The sequence below is a fragment of the Callospermophilus lateralis genome, chromosome 4 (genome assembly GCF_048772815.1).
Source record: "Callospermophilus lateralis isolate mCalLat2 chromosome 4, mCalLat2.hap1, whole genome shotgun sequence".
NCBI classification, from domain to species: Eukaryota; Metazoa; Chordata; class Mammalia; order Rodentia; family Sciuridae; genus Callospermophilus; species Callospermophilus lateralis.
The window spans coordinates 165,604,210-165,627,586 of NC_135308.1; the positions used below are offsets into that span (position 1 = coordinate 165,604,210).

The 23,377-nt window shown below is 60.4% G+C and overlaps 1 protein-coding gene and 1 long non-coding RNA gene across 3 annotated transcripts in view; one reads left to right on the forward strand and one right to left on the reverse strand.

The window, feature by feature from the left end:
* The window catches only part of Tafa5 (TAFA chemokine like family member 5), a 135,675-nt gene extending 114,945 nt beyond the window's left edge, over nt 1–20,730 (forward strand). The window contains exon 4 of the mRNA XM_076855498.2: nt 19,759–20,730. Within this exon, the coding sequence (XP_076711613.1) occupies nt 19,759–19,767 (9 nt within the window). The 3' untranslated portion in view covers nt 19,768–20,730. The remainder of the gene's footprint in view (nt 1–19,758) is intronic.
* On the reverse strand, nt 3,063–10,435 carry LOC143397319 (uncharacterized). 2 transcript variants are annotated; one of them, XR_013155455.1, is made up of 5 exons: nt 9,243–10,435; nt 7,966–9,155; nt 5,246–7,125; nt 4,911–5,155; nt 3,063–4,714 (listed from the first exon to the last, which is right to left on the reverse strand). It is a non-coding gene; the product is annotated as an uncharacterized LOC143397319 (long non-coding RNA). The 2 variants fall into 2 exon arrangements; XR_013091153.2 differs by having other exon boundaries at nt 7,966–10,435.
* Nucleotides 20,731–23,377: the final 2,647 nt, after the last annotated feature.

The window sequence follows — 23,377 nt, forward strand, 5'->3', positions numbered from 1 at the left end:
GAGCGCGCCCCTCGCACCACTCGCCGGGAGCCGGGATGGCAGCGTGCCCGGATAGCCCGGCACCTCGATCGATCTGGATTCTCTCTGAATGTGACGTCCTTGGGAGGACAAAGCAGCCTGAGGATTAGGAAGTGGCCGTGAGAGGCAAGGCGGGCGGTGGGTGCTCAGCCCAAGGGACCAGTACCTGCACCCTAACTAATCTTTGCTCAGCACAAACAATGAAAAACACCAAGCCATTACTCTGATCCCTGTCTGCAATCCATTCTGTGTGGTTTTAAATCACCACTATTCATCATCACAATAATAGCTGGACATTTTAATAGATTTCGTGTGTAAACAAAAACGTATATGGCGGGCGCCGTCATCTGGTATTGTAAGCAGTGACATTCTTCATTTTCTCAGCAGAAATGAGCCCAGAAACAAAAGATTGGTTTGACCGCGCTCACATCACTTCTGTGGACACTTTTGGTAATAAGAGACATTATATGCTGGTCGCTATTTACAGTAATTGTGCCGCATTAGTCTCAATTTTCCTTAAAGCAGTTGTTCTGTGAATTGTCTTAAATGTGTAAGTGGCAAATGGTTGAAATTCAAGGAAGCTGGCCCGGGGGGGTGGGAACGAGGCTGTCATAATCCATGACTTGGGGCCAGCCTTCCATGATGGGGCCAACACAGGGGAGCAGCAGCCTGCCCAGCACCTGGACGCCCACCGCAGGCTGCGTTGGGAAAGTTTGAAGGAGGCTTGCTGTCAGAAGGGCGCCTGGGAAGTTGGAGCTCTGGCCCCTGCACCACGGGCAGCTGGGTCGAAGGTCAGCCTGTCCACAGGCACCCCACTTCAGCCTGCGCCCTCCCCTCCCCACCCTCTGGTGTCCCACAGGTGCAGCCAGGAGACCCAGGGCCTGCTAGCGGGGAGCCTGGTGCTGGGGAACCTGGTGACGGGGCCACCAAAGCAGCAGGGCAGGTTTCTGGTGCCCTCCTTCCTGGGGGTTCTGAGGACTCACGGTGCTGACATAGTGACGGGGTGGGCATCGGCCTTGCCGGCCACCCCAGGGTGTGATGTGAGGCCACCACAGGTCCCTCTGCTCCAGGACTGTTTCTGAAAACCCCTGCCTGGGTGTGGGCTTCCCCCAGAGGAAGGCTGTGGAAGGCAGTCCCAGAATGTTCCAGAAATCTGCTCTGAGTCTCCCCCAGCCCCTGGGGTTGCCCTCTGGCACACCCAGGTCTCCCTGCACACAGTGGAGTCAGATGCCCAGGTGGAGCCCCTCCGGCAAGGGCCTCTGGGCACTGCCCCTGGAAGCCAGGCCCAGAACCAGGGGCCAGTCTACCCGGGCGGCAGTCCTTACCCGGGGCGGTGGGCAGCGCCCCCTGATGGGGATGTGGGTAGGGCTCTTGAGCGTGTTTTCCTCCCGTATTTGATGCGTCCTTCTAGCCTCGCAGATGAAACTGCTTAGGGATTTATTCTTTCATAAAGTGAACTAGACCCTTCCCGGCTGGGCTGGGAAGACTAAGCTCAGGTATGTAAGAGGGGAAGTTAGCCAAGGCCGCCTCTGCCCACCAGCCTGTCCCTAATGCCCAGGTTCCCGTCTGTCATGGCGTCTGCAGCGGGTGTGTCCAGATGTGCCCCAGCCAGATCTGCAGGCCCCGACCACCCTTCCCGGCAGCTTCCGTGTTCCGCAGTGGAATGAAATACAGCATTTGGCAGAGACATTTGGTAAAGATCAGTCTTTAAAAATGAAATAGAAGAAATTCTGTCTCCATCCAAGTTACTTTAAATGTCAGCTCCCCATTAAGCCCCAGACACAGGCCCGGGAGGTGGCCTGCCCGCGCTCCCCTTTCCTTTCCTCCCTGGGGAACCCACCCCTGCAGGGAGCCTGGGTCTCAAGCTCAGTGCGTCCTCTGAGGTGGCCCCTGCTGGACCTTCCGGGGTGGGGCACGTTCTAGGCTGTACCTTGGTCCCGATAGCACTTCCTGGTCAGATCTGATTGTGCCCCAGCCTGGAGGAGTGGCCGTCCTTCTGCATTCCTGGTAGGTGACCCTGTGGAAGTGCTCACCTCCCGAGCTTCAGTTTCCCTGTCTGCAGGAGGGACGGTGCCCCAGGCTGGCCTAGCTGGCTCTCAGGACCGGGGGAGGGGAACTGATGGAGAATTGAGGAGGTCTCTGTGGGGAGCTCTGGCCTTCCTCCTGGGCGCCTCCCGGAATTCTCTGGAGGGCTGGCATCCCGAGGGCACATCAGCATGGAGCACGGCCACCTGCCTCTGCCGGGCAGCAGGGCGCGCTGGTCACGTTACTGCAGTCCCACGTGTTCGGTTCTGATTGGGTCTGCCCTGCACATCTAGGCCTGGCCCCAGGTAGCTCTGGGTTCCCGCAGGACACACGGACAGCTGATGGGTGAGGGTTCGGAGATGAGTGGCATCGTGGCATCATGGCCACGCCACTGTGCAGAGCGGACAGGCTTCTCTGGGGTCTGGAGAGAGGGGGCAGGCTCCTGGGCTGAGCCTCTGGAGGAGTGGCCAGCTGTGGGCTTCTGCGTTAGGAGGGCGGCACGCTCAGTGTGCCCTCCTCGGCCTCTGCCAAGCTCCCCACTTCGAAGGCGTCCTGGACACAAGAACCGCCAACAGCGTCCGGACCTCAGGAGGGAGGCGCAGCGTGTACTGCCCACAGGAGCAGCACCCAGCATGGCCTCTGAACCTGGCCGTGAGGACTCGCTGCCCGTGCCTGGGCCCGAGGAGCAGGAGGAGGGCAGGACGCGGGCAGGCACGGGGCCCGTGTTCTTCCATTGGGTTCTCTGGTCCCCAAAGAGCATAAAACTCCCGAGCTCAGACAGGAACGTGGCCTCCCAGTGGGGAAGAGCCCATCGCCGGGGCCGCCTCCTCTGGTAGAAGCCTGTTGGGCATCATGGGAAGACAGGGCCTCGGAGTGTGGCCAGCCCCTGGCCAGCCCCTGGCCAGCCTGGGGAGGGCGGGACCCCTGCACCCACTGGAGGCCGCCCAGCCAGGCTTGGTGGATCCCAGGCCGACTTCGACCTCTGCCTGCTTAGAAGGCATCGCGGCTGAAGCTGGCGGGAGCCTGAAGAATGGGAGCGCGGCCACGGGAGGAGGCACTGCGCGGAGGACAGAGGGCAGAGGCAGCCCTGGAGGCAGCCCCTTGCGGGACGGGAGGACGGCCTTGGGAGACGCCGCTGTGAGGCCAAGATGGCGGTGACGACGCAGGAGCCAGGACCAAGAACCTGGGGAGCTGCTGACTGGAAGCACCTCGGGGTGCTGGGGAGACGCCAGGCGAGGACAAGGGCACCCGAAACAAGAGAACCCGGACGAGGACTGGAGCCTCAGGTAACAGAAGTGTCACCGCAGGAGACCCAACAGTGACGTGGGGCCAAGCCTGGGAAACTGGGAAGGATTGGAACCCAGGCTGTAGGCTCCGGGCGGGGCAGGTGTCCCCCCTGAGGGTCCTGTGCGTCCAGGGAGCCGCGGTGGCAGGGACTGAGAGATGACGGCTGAAAGAGGTGCCGCAGAAGACCCCCCCGAGTTCCCCCAACGGAAGGAGAGCTCAGGGACAGAGCGAAGGCGCCGCGTCTCACATCTCACTCGGCATCCGTGAATCTTATCAAGTTCTTTTGTTTCAGATTTTTAAAATTTCTTCATTTATCTTTCTTGGTGCCTTATAATTACACCAACAGTGGGATTCATTATGCCGTATTCTTACGTGCACACAATATCATTTGATCAGTCTCCTTCCCCAGCATCTCTCCTTGTCCTCCCTCCTCCCTCCCCCAGTCCACTTGCTCCGCTCTCCCAATCTCTCTTCTATCATTATTATTGTTATTTTAATTAGTGCATTGTAATTATGCATATGTGAATCCTTGGGGTATATTTGTACATATACGTAGCATAATTTGAACATCTTGGAATTTGAAGGGAATCTGGGTAATAACTCTCCAGGGTTCCTGGAGTAAAGCAGTGCGGACCCAGGAGCAGGCTGTGGAGAGCCGGCAAAGGACCAGCCAACTGAGCTCAGAGACCGGGCCAGGAGGACAGAGGGAGGCTCTCCTTCAGGGACGTGATGGAAAGCAGCTTGAGATGCGAACCCAGGCCTATTTCTAGTTGTTTGGACAAAAGGAATAAATTGGAAGGATTAGCAAGGATTTAGAGAGTGCGCCATCTGCATAGTTTTCCTGAAAAAGTACCTAAGAGACACGCTCAAGTCCGTGAAGAGAGACATCAAAGTCAGGCGCTGCGGATCGGAAAGGTCCCTCGTAAGAAGATCAGTGGTCACCACTGATACCAGCTAAGTGGAGGGCTACGACGATCCTGCGACTCTGGCCGCAGGGTGAATATGGAGTCCACCACCCCTGAAGCAGGCCACTCGGTGGACTGCAGAGGAGGGTGATTGTCCTGCACCAACCGCCTGGCGACGACCTCGGGTGAATTAATGGAGGCGCTGGAGAGGGATGGCAGCAGGATGAGAAGGCCCGTTGTGTCTCGTTGTGGGCCACGGGGAACCATGACAGATTGCGTCCTTAGAGAAACAGGCTTATTATCACCACTGACGGAAGCGATCCTGAATTCCTGCTCAGGCACCGCAGAGGGAAAAGGAATGGAACTGTCTTTGCAAAGACTGCAGAACTCGAGAACTCAGTCTGCAGCAGCCCGGCCCGTGGTGCCCAGGAAGACTCCCAGCAGCAGTGAGATGACACTAAGTGTGAGGGGTTAGCCACCTGTATTAAAAGGCAAGGGTCATCGACTCAGGGGTTCAAAGTTGCCAAGGAGGCGCTGCCTTCGATGGGCACGCCTACAAACAGTAAGGTTGAAAGAAATCCTAGTAAACATACCAAAATATGCCGTCAGAAGGAAATCAAGAAGTAAAATGCTTTGAATTGACACAGAATGTCACATATTGATACAGCGACTTACCGCAATTATTTATGTGGAACATGATGATATCACATTTCTTTAGTTGCTGACATTGACACAGAGCTGACACTGTCCCACGTTGGTAGCAGTAGCTCACTGATACATGGATACAGAACACACTGATGTCACATACCGATAGCTCCCTGCTGACACACTGATGATACGTTGCAGTCCAAACGGAAATGAGAGCAGCCTCCGAGTCCCACTGGGCACCCCCTGCCCTGCGCGGCACAGCAGGTGTCACCCTAACCAATCACAAGTGAAGCAATCGGAAACGCCGCTTTTCGTTTGGAAGTTAAAGAACTCTCAAATCAGAGGGAAGATCAAGTACGTACCATGAATAACGGCAATGAAAGCAGTCAGGTGCAGGTCTTAAGAACAAACGCCCCCTAGGTTGAATTTGCGGTTGCATATGGAAACCGGGGCGTGCACGCAGGACTGTTTCCAGTTGACCGTCATTTCTGAAATCTCTACAGAAATGCCCACACGCCGTGACATGAATCCAGCCTCCCTCGGCAGGCCCCGGCCTCCTCAGTCACAGTGCTACGTCTGCACCTGCACCTCGGTTGGGCAGGGGACCGGGGTGACACCATTGTCTGCTGCGTGTGGCCAGGCAGGCAGCTGCGTCCAGCCCCTGTCCCTGGACACCCCACACCCGTGCCTCCGTTTCTACGTGAGCCACAGGGGGCGTGCCAGGGCAGGCTGGCACCTGCAGGGCTGTCTCACGGCTCCCAGGGCAGGGCCTGGGCCACATGCACAGAGGTGGCTCGTGGTGTTGCTGTGTGAGCCGCGAAAGGCTCGGCCTCACACCTGGTCTGCGGTGTGTGAGGCCCACAGAGCACTTACAGCCTTGACGTTCAGATCAGAGATGAGGAAACTAAAGACCCTAACTTAGGCGACCTCAACCCCCCAAAGAGGAGAGGGTAGCTACTGGGGATGGAAAGAAACAGTCATAAACCTGGAAGAGACATTCTTACAACTGATCATGGCATCGTTGCCAAGCCTGTAAAATGTGCTTCTTTTAAACTCTTTAATTTTTTAAGGGCAGAAAATAGACCCTAAAGGACGAAGGGAAATTCGCAGCACAGACAGGGTCTTCAGCTATTCAGAAGTGCGAGCCTTCCCAGTGTATTCATCTCTAAATCTGGACATTTCCATTAAATAACATGATTTTTCTAAAGAGAAAGTTGCTAAAAATAACTGAAGGAGTAGAAAAATGTTAATATTCTCCAGTAAAATTTCCAGAGTGAAATGGTTTGATAAGCACATCCTTTAAAATATTTAGCACATACCCAGAAACGTGGAGAAGGTCCAGTTCCCTCCGGCAGCTGGGGAAGCCCTGATGCCCGGCGTCCCCACAGGTGGAAAGCCACCAGCAAGGTCACCGCTTTCCTCGAAGACTCTGGGGTCTGACTGCTGGATGCCCCAGGTGCCCCATGCAGACACTGCTGGGGACTCCTGGTGGCAGGTGTTGAATGGGACGTGCACCCCCACACCTGCATGGAGTCAGCACCCTGAGTTCTGCAGGAGACTTTAGATAAAAAATGAAAATCCATCTTAATATTTCAAATCAGGTGGCTTCCACCAGCTTTTTTGCTGCTGTGATCCAAAGACCCGACAACCATGATCTTCAGGGGAGAGTTTACTGGGGCTCCCAGTTTCAGAGGTCTCCGTCTGTTGAGGGCCACCCTCGTTGCTCGGGGCCTGAGGTGAGGCAGAACATCATGGCCGAGTGTGGTGGAGGGAAACCGCCCACAACAGCACACCAGGAAGCCTAGGGACAAAGTCTGCACCCCCAGAGCCACGCCCAAGTGACCCCCCTCCTCCAGTGACAGCCCCCTGCCTGCAGTTACCACCCAGTTAGTCCACGTCAGGGGGCAAAGGCCTCACGACCAGTCACCTCCGTCTAAACTCCCGCTCGTCTCACACTCGGGCTTGGGAGTCACCCCGTGTCTAACCCTCAGCACAGACAGAATGCCCACCCTTTCAGGAGCTCAAGGAAAGAGCTGCTGAGGAGGGCAGCGGCTCCCGGTGCCCGCCCAGCAAGAAATGACTCACCTGACGTGGTGGGGAGGGGGCGTCGGGCCCTCCCTGGCGCCCAGTGTCCGGCGAGACCAAAGCCCTCCTTGTGCTGCAGGCCCAGCCAGCCCGGGCCGGGATGCCACAGTCCCCACTGCTGGCGCTTTCAGGACATGCCAGAAATGCAATTGCCTGCCTGAGAAGCAGGTGCATTCCTCACAGGTGAGGTGCACAGGTGCTGTGGAGCCCACAGGGTCAGCTGAGACACCTTAAAAACCTAGAGTTTGTTCAGCTGGACCAGGAGGGCACCCGAAGGCCGTCTCTGCGTTCGACTTTAAGGCATGTGTGGGTACAAACACCCTCTGCGGTCCCTGGACTGGGCCAGCAGCAGCCCGTGGGACAAAGGCAGAACCCCCTGTTCTTATAAACAGAGCCTGGGGAGGGTGACCTCAGGGCTCATGCCTCACCCTGCAGTGGCACAGCTGAGCAGTGGCAAGGCAGGAGGGACGGCCCAGAAAGTGGGACTTGGGGCTGGAGGGCCCTCTGAGGCCCACCGTGGCTGCCACACGATGTCAGCCCACGTGCCTGCAGCTGAAGGCAGCAGCCAGACAACTGGTGCCCTGGGTGGCAGGGGCCGGGTGGGGGGGGGGGCACCTGGAGCTCTGCAGGGGGCCTTAGGAGGGGACTTGCCCGCATACACTTGGAGAAGTCCCTCACCTCCAAGCAAATAGGGCCAGGAATGGCACTGGCTTAATTCAACACGTTGAATGAGGGAGAGAAGGGAGAACTCTGCTCCTCACAGCAGAAAACGTAGACTAGCTGTCCGCCCCCCCCCCCCCCCCCCCCCCCCCCCCCCCCCGCGAGCACAAGCCCTTCCCTGGAGGAGCCAGTGGCTGCAGGTGTCAGGGACGCTGATGAGGTCGCTGGTACAGGCCGCTGTTGTCTGTTCTTTCAAACATTGATTTTTAGACTAACTAAAATTCCCACCCAATTTCCAGCAAGATTCTGGAACTTGTCAAGTGATTTCACTGTTTACCTCGGGGCCTGCTTCAGTCCGGGCCTGAGAGGGCTCTGGAACAGAGGTCTCTCCAGGGTCCACACTCAGCAGTGTTCCGCTCAGCAGTGCCCACGCCCCGTGCTAGACAGGAGAAGCAGGAGGCCAGGGAGGCGCCTGGTGGCCGCTGGGCTCGGGTTTGGGGCCTGATGGGCCTGAGCTCTGGTGGTGTCCCTTGTCCTTCTCACGAGATAAGGCAAGGACAGTGCCTAGCAGAGTCCCCTGGACACAATTAGAAGCTGAAACGTGTCAAGCTCTTATGGTTTTCTGACCTGTGCAACACACCAAGTGGCCCAGCTGAGAGGGGTGTTCGAAGGTGCTGACTCGGGGTGCCTTCGGAGCCTGCAGCAAGGGCCAGGGACAGTGGCTTTGTATCTGGGGGAAATCCAGGTTGCTTTCTTGCCTTGCACCGTCTCTGACCTGAATTCCCTAGGGATTAACTGACAGAGACCGACGTGAGGAGAAGGCGTCGGGACTCTTCAGTCAACTTCAGGGGTGGAGGCTGCCAGCCCAGATCCAGCCTGAGAAGTTGACACTGTGAACCGGGCACCGTCCCCATGGGAACAGCGGAGCTGGGCATGTCCTGAAAGCACTGTCCTGCCACGCGTCCCACTCAGCAGCGCAGCATGCCATGGGTGCTGCTGTTCCCCTGTGGTCCCCGGGCTCTGGGAGCTGTTGCCCCCATCTGGAGAGAGTGCCCAGCCCGCCCTGGGCTGGGTGCGGCGCGGTGGCAGAGCGCTTGCCTAGCGTGCACAAGGCACCGGGTTCCCTGCCCTGCACCACAGGGAAAAGCCAAAATCTGAAGCCCGCTCTCTGCTGAGTACCTCCTGCTGTCCACCGACCTGCAGTCGGAGAGGGGCAATGGAACTGTCCCACACTGGACAGTAGTCGGGGCCGTGTCTGTGAGCACTTCTCCCACCTGCTGGTTGGGCAGGAGGCGCCTGAGCAGACAGGCCCTAAAACTGCAAACGGGGTGCCCAAGGAGGGTGAGGCGGCCACCCGAGGGCAGCCAGGGCCGCAGACGGGCCCCACCAGGGTTCCTTTGGGCCCTGGTCATTTCACCTACTTCCTTTTGAAGGCTTCTAGAAGACGTCAGTGACCCTTAGGCTGTCGGTCCTTCTGGAAGGCCCTCAGGCAGTGTCCATCAAAAGAACCAGAAACACTTTGACAAGCTGCTGTGAAGACAGTGTGGCCATGGCTCAGAAGGTGGACATGGAGTGGCCATGGAACCTGGCATCACCATGCCTTGCGTCCATCACCTGAGGAGCAGAAGCAGCCTGCATTAGAACCTGCACTTGTCCATTGCGGTGGCATTGTCCCCAGCAGCCAGAGTGGACACACCCAGGGGTCCTCAGGCGGAGACCAACAGTTCCAACGCTGTCTGTTGCGGTCCATCTTTCGGTCACGAAAGGAGCGCAGCACTGACCCACACCCCCACACAGATGGACTTCCAGGAGGCTGTGCCCAGAGAAGGCCGTGGGTGCACTGCCCACGTCCTGTGATGCCATCTAGGTGGAAAGCCAGGAATGAGTGGCCAGCAGGGACAGCAGACGGGGGTGATCGGGGCAGAGAGGGGGCGGGTCCATGGCTGGGGAGATGCCGATGTTCTACGCTGACCGCAGTAAAGTTGCCTGACTCCAAATGCATCAAGAGCCCTGGTGGACACTGCAAGTGGCCGAGTGGAGGGGTGATCTGTAGCCCAGTGACTCTATGAGCAGGTGTGCAGACACCCCCTCTTCCAAAGGCCTTGCCCAAGCCTCCGCCCGGACTCGGGGACCACCTCTGATGGACAGCAGTGGCAAGGGGCTAGCCTGGCGGGACCAACACACCCTCTGCTGCTGAGCTCCTCTCAGCCCCAACACTGGCCCACACAGAGGTGACCACCTGCCAGTGACCATGTATTCTTAGAGTGGACACAGGATGTAGGATGTGAGAAGGGCCCAGGAAGCTAGTAGAAGTTGGACATGGAGTGGCCATGGACTTGCCCTCAGGTGGGAGGACATTGAGCTTCAGAAGCAGGATGCCCCCCACCGTTGGGCAGCCCTGGCAACAGCAGGCACCGAGGTGCCACAGTGGGAGGGCCTCTGATGTCCGCTCTGTCATTTCAAGTCCCCTGATCACAGCCGCCTGTGAACTTGGATGCACCCTCTGTGGGCTGCTGCTGGCCCGGCCGCTGCGGTTGTCCTCTGTGATGCCCGCCGGGTCTCGTCGTTGGGGCCAGCAGGGAGGGCCACACGCTGCGCTGGATTAGTGCTGGCAAAAGTGACGGGGACTTCAAAGCCGCAGCAGGACTGGGGACAGAAAGGGAATGATCCGGGGCCACAGAGCTGTGTCCTTCCCTGCCAAGGCTCCTTTGAACAGCCGCCCGCCCCCAGCCCCTCCGCACGCTGGTGAGCTGCCCGGAGGCTGGGGGTCGGCTGCTCCAGAGAGCTGCAGGCTGACTGCTGGGCTGAGCTGGTGCCGCCTCCCCAGGCCAGAGGGCAGCTCCACCCGCCCGCCCACTCTCTGTGGCCAGCACAGGGGCTGCAGTCCCAAGGTCAGAGGTGGGGAGAGCAGAGCACAGTGTGCAGGGTGAAGTGGGCAGGCCAGCTGGCCCCAGCCTGCCTCGGGGAAGCTGCAGGTCCAGCCTCCCTGGGATCAAGGGGCACTCGCAGCCTCTACTCTGAGCCAGGAGCCAGTGAGGGGGCATCAGGAGGCCACCTTCTGAGTGGCAGGTGAGTGCTGGAGGGATCTGGTGGCCGCCAGGCTCAGGGCTGCCCACCCTGTCTGCAGGATGTGCCTGTGTGGCCTCCTGTCCAGCAGCTGAGGAGGAGGGGATGATCTGGTGCTCCCGGGTGGATGCACTGAGGACCACACGGTGGCGGCCTGGGGAGGAGGCTTAATGAGAGTGAAGGGACCCGAGAAAGTCCCGAAAGTCTAGGCTGGACTCAGAGCAGGGGCACAGACCTCAGGTACACGGTCCTATAGACTGCAGAGTGCCAAGGTCAAGGCCAGACCCTGGGCACCCAGGCACACACACAGGGTGCTCTCCTCTTCCCCTCCCTGCAGCGCAGGACACAGGACAGAGGAGGTCACTCCCACACCTGTGCTCCACAGCCTGCCTGGCTGCCCTCACCTCTGCCCACCTTGGCCCCAGGCTCAGCCCCAGGACCTTCTGCTGTGGGTCCTGGTCCTCCTCCTGGGGCCAGAAGTCCTCATGGGGAGGTGCGCTGCACCGTGGGTTCCTCGGAGCCCATCTGCACAGGTGGTCAGTTTCTGGATTGAGACAGGCAGCCAACGCTGGAGGTGGACCTGCTCTCACCCCTGAATCATCTTAAAATTCTGATTTCAGTCTAAACATACCAAAGCCAGCTTTCCCAGGCAGGGTGTCAGGTGCATCGTTTTCTCTTGCTGTATGGCAAGTCCACAGGCCTAGGGATGGCTCCGTTCTGTGGTCAGCGGCTCTGCCCAGTGTCTCACCAGCATGAAATCCGGGTGGTGGCCAGGACTTGCCTCAGGTGGGAGGAGCCCTCTTCCAGGCCCAGAATCCGTCCCTGCGGGGGGAGGGCTGGGGCCACTGACTTGCTGGCCCCTGGCTGGCAGCCCTCACTGCTTCTGGACACTGCCCACCTCCCTGGCCATGAGGCTCCTCCATCATCAAGCTGATATAGTGTGGAACCCTGAGCCCTGGCTGGGTCTCCCTCCCACGTGGGACTCCGTGTCCTGCACTACAGGAGGAAGTTCTTTGCTCTAAAGGGGGAGTGGCCCTGGGGCAGAGGTCAAGGAGCCAGCCCAACGCCCTGCCACCAAGATGACCGCCCCGCCTTCAGCAGACTCCACTGAGCAGGGTTCCACCTCGACTCGGGTGCGGGCACCTCTGGGTGCTCCTTCCTGGTTTTAAAAGGCGAAGTGAGAACAGAGAGAATCAGATCCCTCTAGGTTCAGAGCCATCTCCGTCTCTCACCTCATGGGTGGCCTAGGGGCCGGCTGCTGCCCCCTGTTGCTAGCCCATGGGTGGGTGCTGTGCACTCTGTGCAGGAAGGAGGTCGGCCTCCCTGGGAGCTGTGGGGGGCTCTGGGTTGGGGCTGTGCCCGAGTAGGCCGCGGGTGCCCACCGAGGGCTCCCCAGAGCTGGTCACTGGCTTGGGGAGCCTCCTTGCAAACCCTCCCCTGGAGGTGACCCAGGGGAGCAGCTTGGGATCTAGGAGACCAGGCTCCCCAGGGGCACTCAGGCAAGTGCTGGCCACGGAGGAGAGAAGGCAGGCCACGGAGGAGGGCAGACCCTCGTGGCACAGGCCTGCAGAGGACAGTGCAGGGCCCTGGACGGCTTGGGCAAAGGACATACCTGCCTGTGCCCTCTCGTCCGGGGTCGGGGGGAAGCTGGGCTTCCAGGAAAACTCCCAAAGGCCTCTGGCTGTGTAGACCCAGAGGCTGGGGCTGAGGCCCTTTCCTAGAGCCCCTGGCCAGGAGGGGCCAACCCAGAGCTGGTCCCACATGCCTCTTGACCCCTCACCCACCAGCAGCACCAGGCCACACTGAGTGGGGCAGAGGGGATGAGGTCGGCAGGCTGGGTGGTGGAGGGAAGGCCCAGGAGAGGCGTGGCCTCTTCCTGGCTGCAGGCTGCAGGGCCTCTCGGGCCAGCTCAGCCAAGCGGGAAGGAGGAAAGGGGGGCTCAGGCCAGGAGAGCTGTGGTGACAGAGTGCGGCTGTGGGGACCCCCCAGTCACAGCCAGGGCCCAGGGGTGGCGCAGGGGTGGCTGAGGCAGGGCCCAAGGCCATGTGGAGGGGCAGTGAGAGAGGAGGCATGCAGGAGGCCCCAGCGAGCAGCCATGGACCACGCCGGGCCCCAGCTGACTAAGCCCACCAGGGCGGCCGCCGGAAGATCTGTGTGCCCATCCACCCCGTGTGCCACCCCAACGCTCCTACGCCCCGTGTCCACTCGAGCTCACACCAGGACCCTGGAGCACCGTGGGTGGGTGCCACCTGCTGCCCACCGTGGCCAGCCGTGCTGGAGCTTCTGCCGTCTGGCAACGGTCAAGGCTGGCTGAGGGCTCAGACCTGGGGCAGCTAGAATGCCCCGGTCAGGAGGATCAACAGCCATCCCGGTCAGCCATCGATGGCCACCGTGGGTCTTCTCTCACACCATCAGAGGCCCCCCATGGCCTCCTAGCCTCACTGCTTGGAGCCCGAAGCCCAGTGTGGCTGTCCCTGATGGCCTACTTTCTCCACCACCTCTCCTCCTTGGCCAGCACTTGCAAGGCAAGCCACCCCTCATCAGGATCAGGCTGGGTTCTAGCGCGGTGACCCAAAACATGGACCTGGTTTTTTTGTTTGATTCCCCAAAAAGGAAGAAGCACAGTCATTGGTCATCTCAGCCCAATGCAAATAGCAAAGAGCAGCCGCGGTGTCCACTCCGGAGAACTGCTCCCATGCTGGGCCCTGCCTCTACAGGGTTCCAGGAAGTCCTGCTCCAGGCAAATCCTGAGAAGACAGCTGCAAGCCAGGGGAAATAAGGCATGCAAAGACGGGAGCCTCATTTCCCAAGTTCAAGTCCAAGAAGAGTCTGGGCTGTTTTTAGAAATGAAATCTAGACAATTTAGCCAACACACACACACACACACACACACACACACACACACACACACACACCTTCTTGTAGCCTATTGATTTAAAATAATGAGTCTCCAGTCTGGTTCTTTCTATGAAGCTAAGTGAGAGAGTGCACGACTCCCGCCACAAGACCCTGGCTGACCCCACTTTATTTCTCAGCTTGTTTCCTCATGGCACAGGAGGGCTGCACAATCACTTCCTGTCCACATTCATTGACATCACGACAGGTTAGGGGACAGTACTGCCCCCTGCCTGGGAACATGGGTGTCCAAGCCCTCCGTCCTCCAGGATGGGCTGAATAGGAGGCCGTGTAAGGGCTGAGACAGGTTAGAAGTCTGCTGGGCTGGTCCAGACGTGGTGTCTGCTCCTCGGCTCGCTGCTCAGGTTCACCACTTACCAGCACCCACAGGACAGATCTGGGGGTGGGGCACGGGGTGCTCCGTCAGTCCATCCTCGGGCTCACCCGGGTCTCCTCCTGTCACCACCTGCCTCCTCCCACCCCTGTCCTGACGGGTTGGACACATGCTTCCTTGTTCTCTGGTTCAGGGCTTTATGACTCTGATCTGTGGCTGCAGCCTCACCCTTGGCCAGCGCTGGTCAGCTGGAGCCCTGGCGCTGCAGCCGCCTCTGCACCTGTCCTCCATCCTGGGGCCACGCAGGGTCTGCTCTGCGGGGCGTCCCGTTAGCCCTGACTTACGGCTCCTGAAAACTCGCCCACTGTCCAGGTCCACCTGCATAGGTGAGTGCCTCTGGCTGTGTGGCCTGTTCTCAGCACAGCGAGAAGCCGGTCAGCTGGCCCCCTCCCTGAGCTTGGGAGGGTGGGGCTGAGAACCCCCGAGAGGAGGCCCACCTCCAGCCCCCAGCACAGCCCAAGCAGGAGGTGTGGCTGTGACTGTGGCGGGTGCCAGGGTGGCCACAGAGCCTGGCCTGGGGCAGACAGAGCTGAGTCCTGACCTGGCCTCACCCTTTGGCCATGTGGCTTTAGGGACGCACAGAGCCACCAGACCCAGGTCCCTCGGGTGCCCAGGGTCATCATCTGCCCCTCCCAGATGCAGGCAGTTTTGGCCACTCCTGCTGCTTACTGAGCAGAGGCTACAGGGTGGGGAAGGAGCTGTCCCTGGCTGGGGTGGCCCAGCGCCCCATCCGTGGGTCTGCTCCCTGCAGCCCCTGCCTCCCCCTTCACGTGGCAGGATGAGGCGGCCATGTGGCTTCAGAGCTGGCTCAGTGAAGGGCCTGCAGCTCAGCCTGGGCAGACTCAGGTCGGCTGGCCCAGCGTGACCCACTGAGCCTGGATGCACAGGAGGGTGGCCCAGCATGGCCTCGAAGGGTGGCCCGGGAAGCACACCGAAGGTGCATGCCCACCCTGCTCCCTACACTGCAGAGCCGTGGTGACCACTGCTCTGGTGGCCCTCGGCACTGCTGTCCCAAACTCTCCTCTACCCTTGCTCAGTCTATCGCACACAGTACCCGGCCCACCCATCACAAGGCCACGTAGGCTCTGTGGCCAGCTTCGCCTCTGCCTGCACACTGCACGTGTCCCCACAGGGTTGTGGGTCTCTTGAGGTTGCGAGCCGTCCAGGCAGCCTGAGATCTGGGTGTTGGGCCTCCATGTGGTTCAGCATCCGGGTCCTGCCGGGCTCAGTCAGCTGACTTGTCCCTGGTCACAGGAGCACCGTGGTGCGAGCCAACGGGGGATTCGAACGAAGGCCTTTGTGAGGAGGATCCAGGGCAGTGGGTGGCTCAGACCTCGTCTGAGCCCAGCCTAGCTACGCTGGACAGCAGCACCTTGGAGGGTAGACGGGGCTGGACCGGGAGGAGCCGGTGGACTGCAGTCCTCTAGGGCCTTGGAGTGCGGAGAGCCAGGTGGGCGGCCAGTGGTGGTCAGTGGTCCCCTGTGAGGGACTTTGCTCACATGGGCACCTACGTGCCCCAGGTGGAGATGCCTCTGAACCCCCTCCCCCTCCAGGACCTGCAGACCTTACCCACCCGGAGGCTGTGACGCTGCAGTGCGGCCAGGTCCTGGCCACGTCATGTCCTCTGCTGGTCTCTGCAGGAAAGACCCGGCTTCCCCCCCAAGGGCTCGGGTCCCCTGGACAGCCCAGCACTGGAGCTCTCTCATGTCCCCAGAGGTTGGAAGACCTTCTGCCCTGGCTGGGCAGGGGCCAGCTCTGGTCCCCAGAGATCTGTGGTCAGCACAGTGAGGAGCTGCCCTGAAGTGACCCTGCAGGGTGACGGGGGGCCTGTCTGCCCAGAAGCAGATAAACAGCCATCCTCAGCCGCCTCCCAGGAGCCTCAGTCAGACACAGAGGCTGGACGACATGGCTCAGGCCACCTGTGGGGAGCTTGTTCTCCCGCCCAGACTCATGTGAGGTGGCACCAGCACCAGGACCTCAGAATGGAGCCGTATGTGGACATAGGGTCCTTGAAGGTGTCCAGTTAATACACAGTCCTGCTGGCCTAGGGCAGGCCTTTGTCCCACGGAGAAATGCAGACTCAGAAGGACAGAGAGGTCAGGGGTATAAAGACATGGGAGATGGCCATCTGCCAGCCAAGGACAGAGCCCTGGCCCGGATGTCGCCCACCGCGGAGGAGCCAGCCCTGCCTGCCCCTGGCGTGTGCTCCGTGAGACCATTTCAGCCTCTGCCCAGAGCCCAGCTGCCGGTGTGCCTGGTTCGAGGCTACGGGGCTGAAGACCTTCAGAGCGGTCGCAGGAGGCTGGCACAGCACGGCTTTGGCCATCCTGGGGACAGCCCCCACAGAGCAGGACATGGGCGCGGCTGCGTCCTGGGCTCGCAGGGCCAGCAGCTCACTCACAAGCCCGCTCCACGGGGCTGAGGTGTGCTCGGGAGCTGCAGAGTGGACCACTGTCTCCGAGGATGCTGGTGGGCAGCGCAGCAGGATGGCCTGGGAAGCGGACACTCGTCCCCACCTGAGCCAGAGCTTGTGTCCACGGGTCACCTCAGCCAACAGGACACCGGGGAAAGGAACCCAAGATGCAGTGTCTGTGAGGCCCTCTGGCCTCTCGGACCCTCCCGGCCTCCCCACCGCCCTCCCCACCGCCCTCCCCATCTTGCAGCGTGGGGGGACGCCCAGACTCCAGGAGGTGTGACTCAGTGACACTTCCCAGCTGGTGGCATCCAAGCCCCATCTTCCCCGTCTCGGTCCCCACCCTGAGAACCTGGAGTGACCCTCCAGCAGGCCCTGCCGTCTGGGCACTGTGCAGTCTCCGCAGGGGTCCCCAGCACCCTGGGCACCCAGGGAAGAAGAGAGGCTTCCACAGCTCCTGCAGCACGTGAGAGCGATGGAGAACCACTCTGTAGCTCCCGAGCACACCTCAGGTCCTGCAGGTCCTCCTTCAGAAAGCAGCTCTCAGGGACACACTGTGTCCCCAAACTCTGCAGATGAAACCCCAGCCCCCAAAGGGACGGCTTGGGCAATATGAGTTGAAGGAAGTGGTGAGATTCAATGAGGTCACTAGGGCAGTCTTGACCCAGCAGGACTGGGGTCCCTGTAGGAGAGACCAGGACACAGACCAGCAGAGGGTAGCCATGTGAGGACAAGACGGCATCCACAGCCCAGGGAGGCCCCAGGAAGAGCCAGCCTGTCACACCTTGGCGCTGGGCAGTCTGACCCCAGACCTGAAGGGTCCACGCCCCTGTGTAGGCCTGGGCTGGGGTGCTGTTAGGGCCGCCTTGCAGGCTGGGTGGGAGAGCCAACAGGAGCCCTCCCTCCGTCCCTCCGTCCCTCCTTCCCTCCTTCCCTCCATCCCTCCCTTCCCTTCTTTGTTGTGCGCTGAGCACCACAGGTGTTTGTATTTAGACAACAGGAGGGTTTGCATTCTCTTTCTTACGCTGAGCTCCTGAAGTCAAACAGGGCTGTTCCTTGTGTGGTCTTCTTTAAAAAGGACCTGTTTGTTGAAGAGGGCGGACCTTCCTGTTCCCCGGTACAGGTGAGGAAACTGAGCCTCACAGGGCCTGAGGACAGCTTCTGGCCATGAGTACCAAGCACACCAGGTTGGGGCATCCCCAAGTCCTGACCACCAGGAAGGGCCTGCAGGTGTCCGGGCCAGGCTCCGATTCCCAAGCTCAGCCCTCAAACTGACGTGGTCCCAGCGATCTGCCAGATGGCTCAGGTGTGGACTGGAGACTCTGTTCTCCCCACCTCGCCTGCCGTGCGATCCTGGGGGACCCCTGGGCAGAGACACGGCTGAACCACACCAGCAGGAGACACGCGTGGGGCACAGGAAGGAAGGTGCCCACCACACTTGTGTCTGGGCTCTCCTGGGCTCAGGTCACAGAGCCTGAGAAGCTGTGAGCCGCTGGACACACCGACCCAGAGTGGGCATGTGACTTCATAGGGGTGGGGCCTGTCACTGTGTCATGGACTGGGCAGCCCTGTCCCCGTGCCCTCAGCTGCCCAGACATAAGAGCAGAGGGACCCAGGACAGGGCACTTGACGTTTCCTGGGACGGCAAGACCGTGAGGTGAGGGTTTCACAAGTCAGCTGAGGCATAGCTGCTGTCCCCTCCCTGGTCCGGGACCAGCCAGGGGAGGAGGCAGGGCCAGGGCACCTGGTGAGCTCTTCCCTTTGGGGAGTGGCCCCAGGGAGGAAGCCAGGTCCCCGAGTGGGGCAGGCGGCTGCAGATTGGTCCTCAAGTTCCCTCCTGTGACTGGCCGTCCTTGTCCCATGCTGGGTCCATGGGGCCTGGGGTCTCCAGCTGTCCCTCCTGTCATCTCTCTTACTGATCATCTGGACCTTCAGCTGGATTCAGAGCAGCATGCTCCCTGGTGTGGCAGACTGGTCCTGCCATGGTGTCTGCAGGATTTGGATGAGGAGAGAGCGTCTCTCATGGCTGAGCAGGGGACAGTCGGGTGGCTTCTTCATCACGTCCCAGACAAGGAGATCCTGTTGCCCACCTGGGGGACCCGGCTTCCCCTGCGAGGCTGCTGAGACACCCACACGGCAGCAGGTCCAGCGGTGGGATTGAGGCTGAGGACACCTGCCTGGACACAAGACTGTGCGGACAGACCTACAACCAAGCCTCGAGGAAGCCATCGCTGTGAGACGTCCCCAGGATGACTCTTGAGCAGCACCAGGAAGCCCTACTTTCCCACTTCTCAAACTCAGAAGGTGAAGAGGAGCCGTGCGAAAGCCACTTGGCCTCTCAAATCTGAGAAAGTTGTAAGTCCCCGTGGGCAGCCTGCGGTGGTGCCGGGTGAGCAGGAAGCACCGGAAGCCCTGGCACTGGGGCCGCCCACCAGCGTGCAGGAGAGGAACTATGACGGGCCACCCAAGTCCCCCCCCATGGACATGTTTGTCACCCGCCTCGAGCCACCATAGGAAGTGCTGCCAAAGCATTCAGGCGCATGCTGTGTTCACCCCACCTGCCAGGCCACTCACCTGGCGAATGCGTGGGAGGAACAAAGGCAGGACATGTCCGGGTGTGGACGCTGGTGGCTCCTGCTTCTTACTCACCCAAGGCTTCTGTGGACAAGCGACTATGTGGCTTGGTACCTAGATGAATGCAGTTAGGAAGGCCTGACCCTCTGGGGAGGGTGACTGATGCTGACTGGGACAGCCATGGAGGGTGGGCCCTAGACAGCCTGACCCAGGGACCTGTGACAGGGCAGCACAGGCTGCCCGCCCTGTGGGGACACGCGTGGGGCTGTGGGAAGCAGAGGGTGGGGACAGAGCTGAGGCCAGGCAGCCGACTCGGGCACTGGGGGGATGGCACACGCCACTCAGGGTGTGAGGGAAGAAAAGGGGACACTCCTGTGTTCAAACCTCAGTGGTTTGAACGGTGTCCTCCGAAGTCGCCCTCCACCCAGAACCTGTGGACAAACCTCCTGTGGAAACAGGGTCTTTGCAGATGGGATGAAGTTGGGTCTCTCCAGTTGAGGTGACAAATCCAATGACAACTGTCCTTATAGGAGACAGGGGGAGGCCCAGGGAGAAGGCTGAGGATGGAGGCACAGGTGTGGCCTTGTGACTTCACGCCACAGAAGACCGGGGACTGCCCAGGAGCCTGAGTGCTGGAGCCGACCCTGCCTCCAGCCAGAAGGAGCTGGTGCCCCCACACCTGAGCTCAGAGTTCTGCCCGCGCTGGGGACAGTGGACTGCGGGGCAGGACGTGCCTTGCTCGCTCTGGGCTGCCGCAGGGCTGACGGTCTCTTCTTTTTGCTCCACAGGTCTCCTGACGAACGCAGCCCTGAGGGGCTCCAGGAGTGGTCTTGGCTCCCTGGAGAGTCCACACCTCGACCCCGGCCCTCAGCCCTCGGTGGACTCCACCTGTTCCCTGCATCTAGCCACTGTTTCCCGTGGCCCATCAAGGACAGCCTCTGTCCTCAGCATTCTGAGCCTGATCCACCGAACCCAGGAGGGCCGGACGTGGATGCACAGGTGGAGGCGCTGGGCACAAGCAATACAGGGCTGTGGAGCCCGGCCGCGCCCTCCCTTGCCGGCCACTCTCCTTGGAGCTGGAGGACGAGGATGGGGCTGAGGAGGAGCTGCGGCCCCGCCAGATGAGCCTGGACGCGTGGTCGGTCCCAGGACTCTCAGGTGCAGACGCCGCCTCTCCGTGGGCCCCAGACTGTCTGAATTGTTTTATTTTCTTATACTTTCAGTATACTCAATAGACCAAAGAGCAAATCTATTTTAACGTGGACGCGCCCTCACTGTCAGAGTCCCGGGCTGGATGGCGGGGCGGGGGGAGGGGTGCGGTGGCAGAGACATGCTGGTGGCCCCGGCAGAGAGCGGGCAGCGGTGGAGGCCCCCGCCCCACGATCGCCGCGGTGCGCCCTAGGAAGATGGCGCCAGCCGGAAGGACGCCACAGCTCACCTGCAGGCACCGGCCCGGGCATGGCCGGCGACGGCCCCCACTCGGACAGCACGGTCCCCGGGGACACGGGCCGTTCCCGTCTCTGTGCTTAGACCGACTTTATCGTACTAAAATCACTTTCTGTTTTAACCAGTTCAACACGCCTCCTCTTCGACAGCCCCATTTTTGATAGTTGGATAATCCAGTTCTTGCCAAGAGCATGTTGGGTCTCCCGTGACTGCTGCCTCCTGCGATACGCCATTTAGCTCCAGAAAGCAAATTAAAGAGAACGGAAGTAACACTGTTTGAAAGAGATCATTAAATGTATTTTGCAAAGCCTAAAGTTATATATTTAACAGTTTTTATATGTTGTATATTTGTAGAAAATCCTATTTAACACTTAACGTGGCGGCCCTGGCCTCCCCGAGCGTGGGGCCAGGCCCCGTGTGTCCCTGGAGACTGTGGGGTGGCTGTGTGGGACCTCGGGAGCCAGGTGCAAGGGGCCAGGGCTCTGGGAGAGTGCCCGAGCTCCACGGCCTGGTGTCCCGCCGAGGCTCCTGGCCAGCACTGGGGAAGCTGGGTTTCTTTCCACTTTGGTTCGAGGTTGGTGGCAACTGTCCCCCTTTGGGTCTGTGACTGGTAAGCGCTGCGGGTACAGGATTTTGGTCTGGCTCTTCCCACGGATTTCGTTGGCCCTTTCCTGTCCCTCCTGCCACTCCTTGGCCTCAAGGCCTTGGGCCGTGAGTTCTCCTTCCTGAGGGGACGTTCCCCTCATTCTCCACAGACCCATCTCCTCTCCGGGAGGCCAGGCCAGCAGGGTGGACAGAGGTACAGGGGGACAGGGGGCCAGGCGCAGGTGCCCCTGCATGGTGGGGCCCGCGGCCCCGAGGAAGGGACGAGTGTGTGTGTCCTCCCCTGGCGACTGTACGCCAGCGCCCTCCGTTTTCCTGAGTTCCTGCTGAAGTATACTACCTACGAGTCCAATTAACACGACTATTATGCTAGTTCTTCAATACTAAAAAGTTTAAAAATATAACTACAGTATATAGACGCCGTTCCAACCACCATAGACTAAAGATAGGAGAGGAAATCCATGACGTCAGACCCGTTCCCACTCCATGAGCACTTAGTTCACCTTCAGTCACCCAACATGTAGAGGGATCTGTATCCTGGAGAGAAAGAAAGGCTGGGGGGGTTTCATCACAGAGGGGGCGCCAGCGAGGCCTGCCCAGCTCCCGCGGCCTAGGCTTGCCTGTGCCCACCGCCTCCTCTGCCTGTCCTTCCGAAAGCGAGTGTAGACGCCTTCGAGGGCAGGGACCGGGAGATTTCAGACGTTACAGCATATGATTTTTCTTTGTTTTTCAGTATTGAATTTTGTGTTGATTCAGCTAAATTATGAAAATAAAGAAAAAATCCTTTGATAAGCATGGCTTTTGTTCCCTGGCCGTGGCGTCCTGGGAGAGGGCTGGAGCTGGCATGGCTGGTGGGGGCAGCAGGTGGGCTGGACAGCCTGGGTCAGACCAGCTCTGGAGACAGGGACCTCCTTCCCGGGCCCAGTGCCCCTGACCCCGCCCAGCACCCCGGCTCATCCTAAGGAATGACCTCTGAATGACCTCTGGAGCCCAGCCCCCACAGGCAGACAAGGCCCCTGCTCCCCACGCAGGCCTAGGCTCGGCGCCGTCCACTGGGAGATAAGCACCCTCTGCCTCCTGTCTCCCTGCCACGGGGGCAGCCCAGGCAGCCAGGGGGAAGAGGGCCATGATGTGCCCTCACGTGTGCCAGGTTTCTGTGCACCACCCCCCGTGGCCCAGGACCCAGAAGTGAAGCCCCACTCGGGGCCCGGGGGCTCCTAAGGGAGACCAGGCCTAAAGGACTCCCTGACTAGGGAAATCTGCTCACTGCCCCCAAGAGCAGTTGTGGAGTGCAGATCGTCTGTGCTGCCTGGAGTGCCCCCGAGGCCACCTGTTTGGGGATCCCACTTGTCATTTCCACCTGCTCTTTATAAATATTGGTCCTGGGCAGCTGTGTCCAGTGGGCCAGCCACGGCCCTGGGATGGCCTGTGCTTTGTTTCAAAGAGACTTTGTGGATCTTTGGAACCATGGATGCAGGCAGTCCAGCCCCGGTCTCCCCTCCAGGTATCTGGCTTGTCCAGGGACGGAGGGGCAGCATGAGGCAGCCCATAGCTGCCGCAGGAGCCCCAGGTCAGCCCCCCGTGCCCTCAGGTGGGGCCTGCTGGGACCCCTGGGCCCCTCCCACAGAGGCAGAGCTCCCTGGGCTCCCTGGGGTCTGCAGTGAGAAGAAGGAAGGGCAGCAGGGCCAGCGTCCACTCCTTCCTCGGGCCACACCAGGCTTCCAGGTCAGCTGGGCTGCAGCATGCTGGGTGACAAACACTTCCCTGAGCCTGGCCAGAGGTCTGAGGAGCCCAGTGGGGGCTGGAGGGGCCATGTCATCAGGATGCTGGCAGACAGACCGGCCTGACCTTGCCAGGGAGGCTCTCGGGAGTCCGGCTCAGGCTGTCAGGCTACCCCTGCTCCTGGGGAGCTGGTTGAGGCAGGCCACGTGCCTGTCCTATATAAGAGAGGGACGCACTACCCTGTCCCTCATCTGAGGAGAGAGCGGGTTCTGTGACTGACAGCTCTGGCTCGTGGCTCACTGTCCTGTTCCCTAAGCACCAGTGGTCAGTCTCCATGGCTGCCCTCCCTCCCCGGGGTTCTGGGGGCTGGAAGGGCCTTCTGCTCGCTGCAGACGCCCCCACAGATGGCTCTGCCATTCCCAGATGCTGAGCACTGAGTCAGGGGCCCACAAAGGGGCCTGTGGAGCCGCCCTGACCTCAGAGAGCTCCCAGGGATGGCGAGCAGCCCCTGGTGTCCAGGGTCCCCAAGGTCATGCCCAGAGCGTCAGTTGATACAGAGATGGAATGAGCTTGGTGACAGATGCTGTCACCAGGGATATCATAAGCCCACCAGGCGCCTGCTCTGCCCTGCATTGC